A 15,000-nucleotide genomic window follows, 5' to 3' on the forward strand; every position below is an offset into this window, starting at 1 on the left:
AGGTGGAGAGAGAGAGAGACGGAGGACAGGGAGGGAGAACTGCTTTTTTTTTGGTAGAGGGCAAGAGCTCTAAAAGGGTTTGAGTGGTCTGAGCTCACAACTACCCCAGGACACTGCGGACTCACCGGGAGAGGGAGGGAGGGGAGGGAGGAGAGCACAAGCGGAGAGAGAGTGAGTGAGAGCGAGAGAGCACGCCAGAGAGAGCGACGGCGCAAGCGAGAGAGAGAGCGCGCAAGCAAGTAAGAGAGAGAGACATTCAAGCCACAGGGCAGGTTCTCTCTCTCGCTGCTACAGCGGATCCTTTCCCCGTCGACGCTGTTCACGTCACGCCTGTGAGCCGCTCGCCCGGCATTCTGCCTCTCTCTCCATCTCTCCTGCTCTCTCTCTCTCTCTCTCTCTCTCTCTCTCTCTCTCCCCCCCCCCTCTCTTGCTCTCCTCCCCCGAATGCTGCGCTAGCAGTGGTTCTCCGAGTAGCGCGTCGGAAGCACCGGAGAAAAATCTACAAAGGAGCCCTGCCGGCACGCCGAGGGGAGAACAGAGGGGGAGAAAAATAGAGAGAAACTCAGGAGAGAAGGACCCAAAAGGGAGGAACGGAAGTAGGGAGAGACGGAGAGAGAGAGAAAGAGAGAGAGAGAGAGAGAAAGAGAGGTTCTTTTACCAAAGACTGCGATTGCTGCTGAGCCTCTCAAAAAAAAAAAAAAAAAGGATACACTCCCACCCTCTCCACCTCCGTCTAACAACCACACACACACACACACCCCCCCCCCCTTAGAGCTCAACCCTACTACAACAGCTCCTCTCACTCCCTCCCGGGCACGCCGTCTCTCTCTCTCTCTCTCTACAGCCCACCCAACCCTGCCCCTCCATCCACACCCCCCCCCCCCCCCAACCCCCACCTCCAACCAACCAATCGACCGCCCCTCCACCTCCCCGCCCCTCCATCCTCTGAAGAAATTGACGGATTATGGGGAAGTGCGCGGGAGCCAGCTGCTGCCGTGCGCGCCACCGCTGACGCTTCTCTCTCTTTCTGCCGGGCCGGCTCTCTCTGCTGGTGCTGTTGCTCCTGCCTCTGCTGCCTCCGCTACTGCCTCCGCTACCGCCGCCGCCGTGTGTGTGTGTGTGTGTATGTGTGTGAGCGTCGAAGCAGGCACGGTGTATGAGCGCGTGGGATCCTCGACCGGATTTGTCTGGGTTTGAACGCGGGGGAGCTACGGGAGAAGAGAGACGGAGAGATACGGAGAAGCTAATGACGACGGCGCACGTCGCTTAGCTCTTTTTTTTTTTCTTTTCTTCTTCCCCCCCCCCCCCCATCCTAAAACCAAACCGAGTGCTACGAGGCGGAGATAAGAGAGGGGGAGAGATAGGGACAGAGCGAGCGCACGAGGGAGAGAGAGGGAGAGAGAGAAAAAAAGTGGACACGCCACACTTGCAGCGCGAGCGATATAGAGAGAGAGGGAGAGAGAGAGAGAGAGTGAGAGCGAGCGAGTGTCGGAGAAAAGGATTCCAGACTGACCAACCGACTGATTGACTATCAAAAAGTGGACGGACGAAAAGAAAGCGGGGGTCAGTTTTTTTTGTCCTTCCCTTTCCCCTGCTCTTGGTTCGACCCCCCCGACCCCTTTCTTTACAACCAGAAACAAAAGACAGAACTTGAAAGGGCTGTGGAATTTATATTTTCTCTTCAACCTCTCCGAACCCACTCACACAAAAGGCGGCCATCTCCGGCGTTCTGCTTTCGGTCTCTTTTTTTTCCTCTCTCCGCCGGGAAGAAGAAGCAGAATCTCTTTTGTGTTTTGCGAGAGACCGTGTGCGCGAGCAAGTGACCGTGTGTGTGTGTGTGTGTGTGTGTGTGAGGACATGCATTCATTTGCATGGCTGCCGGGGCGATGGAGACTTGGGGACGGAGTCTAGCCAGCAGGGGACCGACCCTGGGATTCCAAGGACAAGGGGTCTCTGCGGAGCGGAGCGCTGCAGGAGAGCGGGGGACCACTGCTGCAGCTGGAGCCTGACTGGATTCACATCTTAAGCGGTTTTCTTTTTTTTTTTCTCCTCCTCCTCTTCTCTTCGTACTAACGAGGATCAGCGAACAAAAAAAAAAAAAAAACGCGAAAAAAAACATTCACAAGAAGGCCTTTTAAAACCCTTTCTATTCGGACGTTTGGATTTACAAAAACGCTTTCTTCTTGGTCTGGTGTTGATTTGTGATTGACAGAGCAGACGTTGAAACGTTTTCTTTAATGCTCTCGGGGATGTATGCGGCGCTGATGTGAACATCACTCTGCTTGGTCTGTCATTGCAAAAAGGAGTGAAGCTATAGATCTCAATTCAAGGACGTGTTATTTTTACTTGAGGTAGGTGTCTAGTGTTTCAAACCCTCTTTGCATTCATTTGTAACACCCTGCCCTGCGCCTTGTTAAATGCTATTTGGTTGCTTTATGTGTCTTTCTCCTGCACACGTTTTAAGTGAAGGCAGCCCTCTCCAGCCCCTCCCTTCCCCTGAGTGAAGTCCACCAAAAAAAAAAAAAAAAGTATTGCTTCACCCAAGACTGGGCAACTCTGCTGTTAGCAGAGCATCCAAACCACAGGTCCCCAGTCCTCCTCCCCCACCCCATCAACCCCCTGCTCGGACGTGGTTCCTCCTCTGAGCCAAGGCCATTCAAACTCGCCATTTCCCATTGAATCCTTAAACAACAGAAGACCCGCCCCCCCCTACACCCGTCCCCCCCCCTCCACCCCCCTCCCCCCCCGGATGATGCTGAATTATGAACGTGCCACATCATGAGTCTTCTGGGGCGGGTAGCTGTGCGTCGAGCCAGGAAAGCCGCCCTGCTCTGTGTAGTCTTTCTGATGGCGCGAGCATGGAGCAGCTCCTCGCTGGGCTTAGTGGGGGCGGCGGCCGCGGCCCCCCAGGGCTGCCCACCGCAGTGCTCCTGCAGTAGCCAGCAGGGGAAGGTGGTGTGCACCCGCCGAGGACTGACCCGCGTACCCCCGGGCATCCCTGCCAACACGCGCCACCTCAATCTGATGGAGAACGCCATCGAGGCGGTGCAGGCCGACTCCTTCCGTCACCTGCACCACCTTGAGGTGCTCCAGCTGGGCCGCAACGCCATACGACAGATTGAGGTGGGCGCGTTCAACGGACTGACCAGCCTCAACACGCTGGAGCTGTTTGACAACCGCCTGACCGTGGTGCCCAGCGGGGCCTTTGAGTATCTGTCCAAACTGAGGGAGCTCTGGCTGAGGAACAACCCCATCGAGAGCATCCCCTCCTACGCCTTCAACCGGGTGCCCTCCCTCATGCGGCTGGACCTGGGCGAGCTGAGGAAGCTGGAGTACATCTCGGAAGGTGCCTTTGAAGGCCTGCAGAACCTTAAGTACCTCAACCTCGGAATGTGCAACATAAGGGGCGACATGCCCAACCTGAGCCCACTGAAAGGACTGGAAGAACTGGAGATCTCAGAGAACCTGTTCCCAGAGATAAAGCCCGGCTCCTTCAGAGGCCTGCGCTCGCTGAAAAAGCTGTGGGTCATGAACTCCAAGATCACCGATATCGAGCGCAACGCCTTCGACGACCTGTCCTCCTTAGTGGAACTCAATCTGGCCCATAACAATCTCAGTGCTTTGCCACATGATCTCTTCTCCCCACTGAGATATCTGGTGGAGCTGCATCTCCACCACAACCCCTGGAACTGTGGCTGTGAGTCGGTGTGGCTGGCCCGCTGGCTGAGGGAATATATCCCCACTAACTCCACCTGCTGTGGCCGCTGCCACTCACCTGCTAGCATGAAAGGGCGGCAACTGGTGGAAGTGGACAAGGAGGATGCCTCCGGACTGCAATGTTCGGCCCCCTTCATCGGGGACGCTCCGAGGGATTTAAACATCTCTGCTGAGCGGGTGGCGGAGCTTCGGTGTCGTACGGCGCCAATGTCTTCGGTGCGCTGGCTACTGCCCAATGGGACTGTCCTGACACACGCCACCAGTCACCTGAGGATATCGGTCCTCAACGACGGGACCCTTAACTTCTCCAACGTCCTCGCAGCAGACACAGGCACCTACACCTGCATGGTGTCCAACGCCGCCGGGAACTCCAACGCTTCGGCCTATCTCAATGTGAGCGCGGCCGAGCTCAACACATCCAACCTGAGTTACTTCACCACAGTGACTGTCGAGGTCATGGGACCAACCACTGAGATGCCCAAAACTAAAACCACCACAACAGCCGTCGCTGCAGGTGCCGGGTTTGCCGGAGGAGGCGGCAGCCAAGGGACTACCACCACCACTGCCTCCCCTTCCGTCTTTCGCCCGGTCTTCATCTCCACGCCAACTGTGCTACTGCAGAGCACCGACAGCCCACCAGCTGTCGCCAAGCCATCGTTGGCGCCAGGACCCAAAGGTGCCACTGGCAAGCCAGGCAAGAGCGCTCCCAGCCTGGACGAAGTGATGAAGACCACCAAGATCATCATTGGCTGCTTTGTGGCAGTGACGCTCCTGGCTGCCATCATGCTCATCGCCTTCTACAAACTCCGAAAGCGCCACCAGCAGAGAAGCACGGTAGCAGCCGCCCGCACCGTGGAGATCATCCAGGTAGACGACGAGGACCTGCCACCCCCGGCCTCCGCAGCTCAGGAGGCTGCCATGTCACTGCCCGAGATCCGGGACCACAACAGCATCCACAAACTGAACTTTATGAGCCACAAGACCGACTACGGCTTCCATAAACCCAAGGCCGAGTACAAACCCCAACCAGACTTCACACTCCATAAGCCCAAGGCTGAGTATACTACGTATAAACCCACCATGGATTACAGTACTCAGAAATCGACCCCGGATTTCAGCCTTCATCGACAGAAGGCCGACTACAGCCCGTTTAGACCCGAGTACAGCACTCACAAGCCTAAAGTGGAGTACAGCCCGTTTGACACTGACTTTGGTAATCATCCGAAAGCTAAGACAGACTACAGTCCGTTTAAACCCGACTACAGCACTCATCCAAGACAGAAACCCGACTTTAGTCCTTTCAAAAGAGATTATAGCACCCAACCAAAACCAAAACATGACTACAGTCCATTGAAATCTGACTACAATACACACACAAAACAGAAAGGGGACTATAGTCCATTCAAGCCAGACTACAGCACTCACCCCAGACCCAAGCCTGATTACAGTCCTTACAAACCCGACTACAGTACTCAGCCCAAACCCAAAATGGACTACAATACCCAGAGACCCAAGCAGGACGTCAGCAGCTACAAGGACCCCTACGCCCCCCACAGGACGGCAGACTACAGCGGTGTCCAGAGCGACTTCAGCCCACACAAAATGGATTACAGTGCTTTCAAGTCTGATTTCAGCCCCCATACACAGAGACCCAGAATGGATTACAGTCCCCACAAAATGGACTACAGTCCAAACAATGGGGAGCATGGCACCATGAAGCCAAAATACAACACCTACAAACCAACGGGCCACGGAGCGAAATGGACAGAAAACAACGTGGGGAACTCACTCCCTCGAACCTTACCAAGTACCATCACGGCTATGGCCGAGCCCTTTGCCGTAAAAACTCACAACAAGGAGAAAGTACAGGAGACTCAGATTTAACAAGGCCTCAGACAAACGCCAGTGACAACTACCCCCCCTGCCCCCGCCCCCCCCCGTACACCCTTTTCTCTCCCCATTAACCCCCATACTCTGCCCCCACTTATCTCATAGACCCATGCAATAGAATGCACAACAGAAAAAGGACAGGAATTAAGTTTTTGTACAGAGTGCAAAATTATAAAAAGACTGACGATTTATTGTTGTACATGCTTATAAATAAATTATATATATAAATATATATAAATATATATATATATATAAATATATATATATATATATATATATATATATATAAATATATATATGTATATGTATATATATGTATATATATATGTATATATATATATATATATATATATGTATATATATACATATATATGGAAACGTTGAACCTACCATGGGCTGGTGATAGAAAAGCATATTATATTAAAGAAATAAATTGAAACTATTTTCTAACTTGTAACTTCTATTTAAAGAGACGGGTTGTTTAAGATGCTGTCTTGACTTTGACACAAATGAGGGTAGTCTTGTTTTAAAAAAAAAAGGGGCATTCTGTGTGATTTTTAAACAATGCTACGGAGAATGCAGTAAAAAGAAAAATGAAACAAAAAAATCATTTATACCGAGATGACTTTCTTTAAGAAATACAGAAAAAAGGTCAGTGTTGATCTTTACAGGTTTACCTTGTAAAAGCACCATGAATTTGTACTGTGCCAAAATGTTATACATGCAATAAAATGGATTTTTGGAAGAAAAAAAACAAAAAAAAGAGAGGCATCAGAGAGAGACGTTCTTTCCTCCCCTGGTTCTCCTTCTCCTCCACTGTAGCGATCAGCCGAGCGCTTTAGACACTGCAGTAAGACGCTGCAGCGACGCTTTAACCCTGAGTGTGCCGAGTGACTCAGGCAGAATGAATCATGGTGCAGAAGTGCCTCGCGCTCATTTAGAAACGCATAACAAACCTTGTGTACGGGTTCTACTGGGATTCATCCACCGCTGACGTTAAGCCGTTGACATAGTGCAACAGAAGGGTGGACGGTGCAGATACCAGAGAGGGTTCTGAGCAATGCGTGAACTGAGAAATGTGCAGAAGGGGCTCACTCCAGTGAAAAACGATGTTATCTCATTTCCCCTGATTGAGACGTGGATTGCATTATGTGTGTGGATTGACGGTAGCCTGTGGTGTGATATATTGCTCCTTTTTTAATGAATGGCATTGTTAACCGACAGTCTTGACGTTTGGATAGGTGAGAGTTTTCAGGTGAAAGATCATTTGCGACTCCCTGACACTTTGCCAAAGGGTAAAGCAGGGATTCTCATTTCCCCGCTCATTGTATTAGCAGCTGTTGTGCCTTCATCACTCAGCATGGGGACTCTATATGATGACAAATGGTTACGGGTCTTGCTGTTAACTGTACATTCTTCATCTTCGACATTATCCCCACCCTCAATCATAATATAGCTGCAGATCGCTCTGCCTAACAGAGAGGGATGACACACACACACACACACACACACACACACACACAAGCAAGGCTGCCGCAGTTCCCCCCCCCCCCCCCCCCCTTTCGCCTTGGCGTAAGACGGTCCCCTTACATCCGTCTCCAGCGACCACGTAACGACCCCAGGGACCGTGCTGCCGGCATGCTGCCTCATTAGCATGCAGGGAGAGAGAGGGCCCAGGTGGGGTGAGGTGAGATGGAAGGCAAAAACAAAAAAAACTAGGATGAGGGCGGGAGAGCAGGGAACGAGAAAAAAGAAAAGGAGGAAGTGACACGGTGACAGGCAGGCAGGCGCTGAAGGGTGCAGGGATCAAGGTTAGGAGAGACACCGGCGGCAGGAAGCTTTTCTGTCGGGTCAGCGCAGAGAATCGGGTCGTAAGGGCTGCATTGATGTGTGTGGGGGGGGGGAGGAGGCAGCAGCTGTTGGAGGTGTGGGGCGGGTTTATGTCGTCGTCTTCCCCCCCCCCCCGGGCTGGCACCGTGGGGAGGGTTGCGGTGGGAGGATGTCTCAGCAAACAACAGGGTAGTGTTCTTTGGGGCCGGGGCATTTTTATGGCTTTGAGGTGGAGAGAGGGGACAGGAGGGAGCTGGGGACTGCCGATGGACGGCTGCTGAGGGTGTCATGGGTCTGCTGCCACAGAAAGGAAAACGTGTTGGTAAAGGGGTTTTGATGTGTCTGACCTGCTCTATAGAGCTATGCAAGTAGAATGGTACGGTTGTATTTGTTCCAAAGTATGCCGTTGACCGATAAGTGGTTCGGGGAGGCGAGATAGGGGTGAAGAGAGAAGTGCAGAGATTCCTGGTAAATTGTTAACAGGAATGGCATCATTTACAGAAGAGTGTGCCGTGTTTTCATCACATTTTGCATGCTTGTGCACATTTACCGTGATGCATTCTGAGGTCGAACTTTAAAGTGGGCCAGTGTTTTGGTGCATGTCTGTATTTTTAGTCACCCTCTTAAGTCGAGCATCTGTTTTGCTGCGTAGAAGGATGGGAGGGGAGAGGTGGGGCGGAGGGGGAGTAGCGCCAAAATGTGTTTTTCACAGTTATAGGGTTTGGAAAACGTGCACACTTAATCACATAGAATGGGGTAAAGGCAATAAGGTAAAGGAAGGCAAAACGTTGTGAGATCCACCACCCCCTGAAGAACAGAAATGCATCAGGGCGAACACAGATCATAGGGATCAACTGCAGGGTGCAACAAGCAGGGCAGTGCCCCCACCAACACCCCCGACACACACACACTCCCAAAGTCAGCGGCTAGGGTGTAGCTGCATGCTAAGAGCAGAGAGTACTGCGTCACGGTTCCTTGTGAGGATCCTAGAAGGCTGGCGTTGTACCCGGCACCCCAGCTGCTGTCATCCTATTGGGATAAATATAACCCACTGCAGTGCAGCCAGGACCATCAGCGCTGGACACTTAGGCTCACGCCGGCCGGGACCAGATCAGGCGTGCATCCCACTCCATCCCTCCGAATGACTCACGTCCCGCCCCTGGACATGTGAGCTTTTATTTATCGTTTCATAAGCTCTCTCTCTCTTCCCCCCTCCCCCTCTCAGGGTACTGTAACAGGTTAGGGCAAGCAGAGTTTGATTGAAGTGTGGAAAGCATGTGTGTGCGTGTGCACGTGTGCGCGTCGTGAGCCGGCGTCAGTGTGTTTACTAGCGTCAGCAACATTTTCTGATCAGGGTGGATCAAACAAAAAGTGAAAAGTGGGTTTACATCAGCAGGCTGCATTTAAAAAAAATGCACAGCTTGATCCTTGTTCCTTCAAGGCAGAGAGCATCAACATCCGGTTCATGCAGGGAACAGCCAACCCAGCCCGTGTTCTTTGGCACTCACCCAGACATGCATGCATTTGCTCTCCGCCGTATTGTCTATGCGTAATTGTTTTGAATATACAGCGTCGATGAAAAAATTAAAAGTGTAGGAGTTTCTCCATTTGTCACAGAGTAGCAGGTGTGGGTGTCTCAACACATGGGTGAAAACAAAAGGAGGGCGGATGTGTGTCCATTTCTGCTCTGTACGCAAATGCACAGCGTGAACAACATCCAGCAGACCCTGCCTTCTTCTCGGGGAGCGCGTCTATGCTACTGCGTGATGGCATTTCATCTCAGCCATGCTACACTGGACTTGGCCGAGAGCCCCCTTGCAGCACCAGAGGGCTAGTCTCTCTGCTGCACTGTGCTGCTTCAAAGCATCAACGCCATCCCCCCCCCCCCTGACCACCACCACCACCACCACATGCGTCGCCTTAGCCTGATTTAGGGGGACACGCGGTTGCAGATGCCTTCAGCATGCTAATGGGTGATTTGACAGGGCTGTGGGGGTCCATCAGACCCGGGGTGAGGGGTGGATTTGAGTGGGGGGTGGTCACTCAGAGTGGCCGGGGACAAGCGGAACATGAGAAAAGGGGAGTCCATGGGAAACATCTCATCCCCGCCTTCCCCTTCCGTTGGCTCCTTCTCTTCCCTCCCGTGCTTTCCGCATACTTCATTAGCAATCATGACGCCGTTCAATAAGAGAGTGCAGTGCAACAGAGACCCAGAGAGCCCTGGCTAGCGGAGGCCACGGACCAGGAGGATAGGATTTCTCAGGTGGGAGGAAGAAGGGAAGAGGAAGATGGGGGGAGGTGTAATGCAAAGGTGAAAGATAAGAAGGCACCAATATACATGCGGGGGGAGAGAGGAAAGTGCTAAGGAGGCAGAAAAGAGGGAGAAGCACAGGCTACTTGTGTGTGAACAAAAGAGAACTGTGTGTCTACGAGGGAGGGAGGAGAGAGAAAAGACGAGACTAGGGCAGGGAAAGCAAATGGAAGCAAAATGAAAAACAAAAACACAATTATACAAAGAAAGGACAAAAAGAAAAGCAAAAGAATACAAAAAAGGTCAGAACAAACTAAAAAAGGAGAACATTGTGGAGAGAACGAGGAATGAGAGAGCGAGGGACATCCAGAGAGAGGCGGTGGACGTGAGAGAGCGAGGAAGAGCCAGAGAGAGGCGGTGGACGTGGGGAACGTGATGCAATAGTGCCAGCTAGGGCTGGAAGGGGGGATATATGGAGCCAGCTCAGCTCTGCGCTGCTGCTCCCTGATTGGTGGACAGCCGTGGCTGCACCGCAGGAGGTGTCAGGGTGATGGGAGAGGGGGTTGGACGGTGGCGGCCGCGTTACCACGGCTACGACAGAGAATACAGCAGACAGGCTGTGCTGATACCAGTAATGGACTGGACCGCTGGGGCTACTTCAGGGAGGGGAGAGGAGGGGGAAGAGGAGGGGGAGGACGAGGTGGAGAGGAGTGACGGGAGGAATAAGAGGTCAGCGTTATGGAAGAGACGTCGGTGCACGCCAGCCGTTGACTTTGACGATACGGGTCAAAGTCAGCCACCGACGGCAAATTGCATGCAGCGGGGTTTTTTTTTGCACTCTTCCTTGTCCTTTTTTTGAACATCGAGGAGGCAATTAAGCACATTCAAGATCTAAAATAAGCAGTAGATGTGCAGGAAAAAGAAAGCTAGCCTACTTTTTTTCCGCTACATCGTCAGGAATACCTATAGAGGGGCATGTCCCCCTGAAGCCAGACCCACTACAGTCTGTGTGTCTGTCTGACGACTTCAGAACCAACAGCATGTGAATACAAATGAGCAGTTGAACGCGGCGTTGGCAACCCACCCACCCTCCACCCATTCCCCACGTCCCGAGTCCGTGCAGCACGCAGGGACAGTTGATAGAGTACGGGGTGGGGGGCTACGTAATAGAGCAGCGGTGTGTGTGTGTGTGTGTGTGTGTGTGTGTGTGTGTGTGTGTGTGTGTGTGTGTGTGTGTGTGTGTGTGTGTGTGTGTGTGTGTGTGTGTGTGTGTGTGTGTGTGTGTGTGTGTGTGTGCGCGCGTGTGTGTGTGTGTGTGTGTGTGGCAGACAGGGTCTATTCTGAGCAGGCCTGGGAGCATGCTTGCTTGTGAGTCAACATGAGTCAGGACCAGGGCACTGTTCACCCCCTCACCCACCCTGCCCCTCTCACCCCCCAGCCTGCCTCTACTCATGTCAGCTGAAGGGACACACCCCACTGTGCTGACAGGGCCACAGATCTGACGGGGTTAGGGGTCGGGGAGGGGTGTATAGGACACACACACACGCACACACACACACACAATGTCGTGTGTGAGACTGGAGTAAGAGGAATGGAAAGCAGCCCCACACAGTAATATCCATCAATCCAGAGACAGTGTGAGAGGAAGACATACGTACAGACAGATGGACGGAAAGAGACGCAGAGCAAAATCACGAGTAGGAGAAACAAAAGCTCCGCTCCGCGGACAGCCCTATCTGAGGGCCGGTGGGGCTATGACTGATGGGACCAGATCAGGCTCCGTAGTTGCCAGTGATGTGAAGCAGCACAGTGCAATCAGGTACATGAGGACTATCATGAAGCCAATGAGATGCTCATCCCCCTGTTTGTTGAAAGCCCGTGGGGATCCGTACAGTTCCATCGTATCCAACCTCATCTATGAATTCATCCAGGCTGTGTGTGATGATAGGGAACACAATTCCCAGGTTATTAGACAAAGGTGTGTGTGTCGTATGCCAAGCTAAATGTTATAGTGTATATAATAGACAGTGTAAATGTACGCACCGCCACTGTTTGACACTAGACTCCGGGCTCTGCCACAGCAAACACAGCGCTGTTTGTGCCTCTGTGCACTGGAAGTATGGAAATAAGCCAACTCATTATGAACAATCCTTTTCAGGGCTGTAATGAAAGCCGGCGAAGACTAGAATAAATAAAAAGGTCTAAAGTCAGAGTCGGTGTGATTCATGTTGCAAAATAGAAAGAATGACGACGACAACAAAGTAAATTAAAACTAAAAATGTGAGTGTATCCGTTCTAATGTCAAGCATCCTCGCGGGTGTAGACACCCTGGGAGTGCATCGTGGCATGGGGTCGCGTGTGCGCGCGGGGGGGGTGGGGGGGCAGATGGCGTCGGCGATGCAGGGCGACATCAAAGAAAGGCCAGCGGAGACGAGACAAAACAGACGGCGGGAGGAGAATACACCGAAAACAACAATCAAAGAGGGAGAGTGAGAGGGCGCCGCCGCGATCAAAGGCGCCCGGATCTAAGACGTGGCAGGACGGCCCGCAGACTGAACCGCTGCCGGGCGAGGAGGAGGAAGACGACGATGCGGGGGAGGTGACACGCTGGAACGGCCGGCGTGCCGGAGGAAACGACGGGAGAGATGAAAGGCGGTGAAGGTTAGCATGGCGTCGGGTAGACGAAAAGTGGGGGTCTCTATGGAGTAGTGCAGGAAAAGCACAAGAATGCTGATTTTGTGTGAGCCAACACGTGCAAGCCGTGCTGCAGGTAAGGGAGGCCTGGTGTAGTGCACCTTTCTGGACAGGACAACTGGTGGAATCCAGCTTAAATCCATACTACTCAAGCTGCTTAGATGACTAAGCCTTTTATTCGAATCCCTCGTTTCTTTCTTTGGAGGGAGGCGGATATATTTCTGCGGCTGCAGCATATTTTACATGTGTGTGCTTGTGTGTGAGACCATGTGTGTGTGTGAGAGCCTTTGTCTGTGTGTATGTCAGCAGTCCTCCTTACAGACAAAACAAATCGATAGCAGAACACTCTTTGCGGTGTGTGTATCTCCCCTGCGTTATTGGTCTTGGGGTGTTTAGCATCGACAGCGTTGGAAGATGTTGACGACAGCTATTTCCTCATAAGTAGTGGTGTGGGAGCATGCGCTGCCTCACTGTGGTGAGACTCTCTCTACTGTGTGGTGGTGGAATATTTAGAGAGCAAGTTAATCCCAAAGTCACTTTTATCAGTTGGGATCAGTTCCTTGGGGACTCACCGAGTGGTGGGGAACATTTCCGTGGTATTTTTCAAACGTATTAAGTTGTAACACGGGGGGAATTCTGTGAAATACACGAGCTCTGCAACTCCCAGCTGAGTGTGACGTGGGTTTTAGACGCACTCGCTTTTAGATAATCCATGGTGTCCCGTTTTTCTAAAACCTGTACGACTGTCACAACTGCTCGGAAAGCATTTTTTAAAAACTTGTAGGCAGAAGTTCCCCTGCTGAGACGGGGGTTTTAACTCCCCATTAAAATGAAAGAATCAGAGACCAAACATGATCTGCGTTCGGATCGCCTGTGTTAAACCACAGTGTAGACCCAAGACAAGGAATGAGGGGAATAAAGGAATAATTCCACCCACAGAGAAGGCGCGACTCAGGCTGCAGAGGTCTGTTGTGTGTCTGTGTGCGTGTGTGTGTGTCTCTCTGAGAGTGGACACAAACGTGCCACGCCCCCCTTGGATGCGGAGCACTGACGAGACGACCTATTAATAGCGCAGAAGAAGAACGACACATTGGTTACGGTGCGCGTGCATGTGCGCATGAGTGTGTGTGGGGGCTGAGAAGGGGGAGAGGGGCGAGAGAGCACCGCGAGGCAGGATAAAAAAAGAAGCGAGCCGCTAAAGCAGCCGTTGTGCAAATCACACGTGAAGTCCTGAAGCAATTCCGCAGAGTAGCCTGATTAAAAAGCCTGCGTCGCCGGTGGTCCAGCCAAGCCTAGAAGTCCTCCATTATTGTAATACAACTGCCCGGCCACCACTGCCTCGTAAAATGTTGAATAATTAAGTCAAAGGTACATTGAAATGTGCATCTCCAGCCAACGTTGGACAGGACACCAAAACGCATTGATCATAAGGGGGACAAACGCAATGCCTCCAAAATGCCAAACCAATAAATGCATTGCCGAGTTTGTTTCAATGACATCAGATTTAAAACATAGATTGAACGATGAACACCCATGAAACCAACATTGATTGACCTCAAAAACAGCGGGAAAACGGGAGAAAATCACTAATGTATTGCAAATACATTGATCTCGTATCCGGCAGTCCTACAATGTTCCAGCAGAACAGCTGTGGGGTGTTATGTCAATTCCTGTATAGTTAGTGAGACACTCGTCCAAAGAAAAACTCATGTGTGGATGAAGCTTTCAGGAGGGGATTTTGAATAAGTGTATATATAAAGTTGCCTAGTAGTCTAGTTTACAGACACCGTTTTGTTAGTTTGCTAGTGCTTTCCGAGTTTGTGTTCACCGTCAGCCAATTAAAACCTTACAAATCTCCGCCTCCAGCAACGTGATTGGTTGAAGCAAATATGAAGCAAAAACAAACGTAAACGGCCCAGATTTCAGATGATCTGCTATATGACTTTATATGAATCAAAAATCTGCTGATTTGTGACTAACCTCCCTACGAATTGCCCGTCCGCCCTTTCCACTAACAGCCCAACAGGCTCTCCTCAGAGGTGGTACCACGGTGACAGGTTCCACACTCCAAGAAGAGAGCACTCCATGAGCTCATTAATGGAACGGCCCCCCTGCGAATCCATGGGCAGAGGGGCCCTTTGGCAAAGCCCCCATCCCCCCCGAACCTAACCCCGAGAGCCACCGCCTGGCATGAGAGACCGATAATTGGGGATCTCTCTCTCCGGGCGCCGTTTAGAGGAGACCTGCTTCAGACTTGATTACTTTGATGTAACACACACACACACACACACACACACACACACACACACACACACACACACACACACACACACACACACACACACACACACACACACACACACACACACACACACACACACACACACACGCATTAATAGGATTTTGTGTTCTACAGGGGGCTGTGGGGGGAGGGGGGGGGGGTATCGAGAGGGAGCATGAGTGAACCGAAGGAGGGAGATGAACGGGGGAGACAAAAGTGGGTGAGAAGGAGGTGAGGAGCAGTGAGGGGGTTTGGGTCCATCCATCTCCCCCGTAGTAGAGGATCCTGATGGGGGAGGGGGAGGGAGAGAAACAGAAGGTGGGAGAAGGAGAGAGGA

The 15,000-nt window shown here is 51.9% G+C and overlaps 2 protein-coding genes across 2 annotated transcripts in view; one reads left to right on the forward strand and one right to left on the reverse strand.

Moving 5' to 3' along the window:
• Positions 1–15,000, reverse strand: part of snd1 (staphylococcal nuclease and tudor domain containing 1) — a 149,050-nt gene that overhangs the window by 67,691 nt on the left and 66,359 nt on the right. The gene's annotated exons all lie outside the window — the stretch shown is intronic.
• lrrc4.1 (leucine rich repeat containing 4.1) lies at positions 2,675–5,640 on the forward strand. Its single transcript, XM_084483061.1, has one exon. The coding sequence runs from the start codon at positions 2,779–2,781 to the stop codon at positions 5,599–5,601; it is 2,823 nt and encodes a 940-aa protein (XP_084339187.1). The 5' UTR covers positions 2,675–2,778; the 3' UTR covers positions 5,602–5,640.

The sequence above is a fragment of the Micromesistius poutassou genome (assembly GCF_964030765.1).
Source record: "Micromesistius poutassou genome assembly, chromosome: 18".
Lineage (NCBI taxonomy): Eukaryota > Metazoa > Chordata > Actinopteri > Gadiformes > Gadidae > Micromesistius > Micromesistius poutassou.

What these genes read in the sequence shown, in the direction of transcription:
- lrrc4.1 (XM_084483061.1), top strand. Translation starts at nt 2,779, where the DNA reads ATGAGTCTTCTGGGGCGGGTAGCTGTGCGTCGAGCCAGGAAAGCCGCC.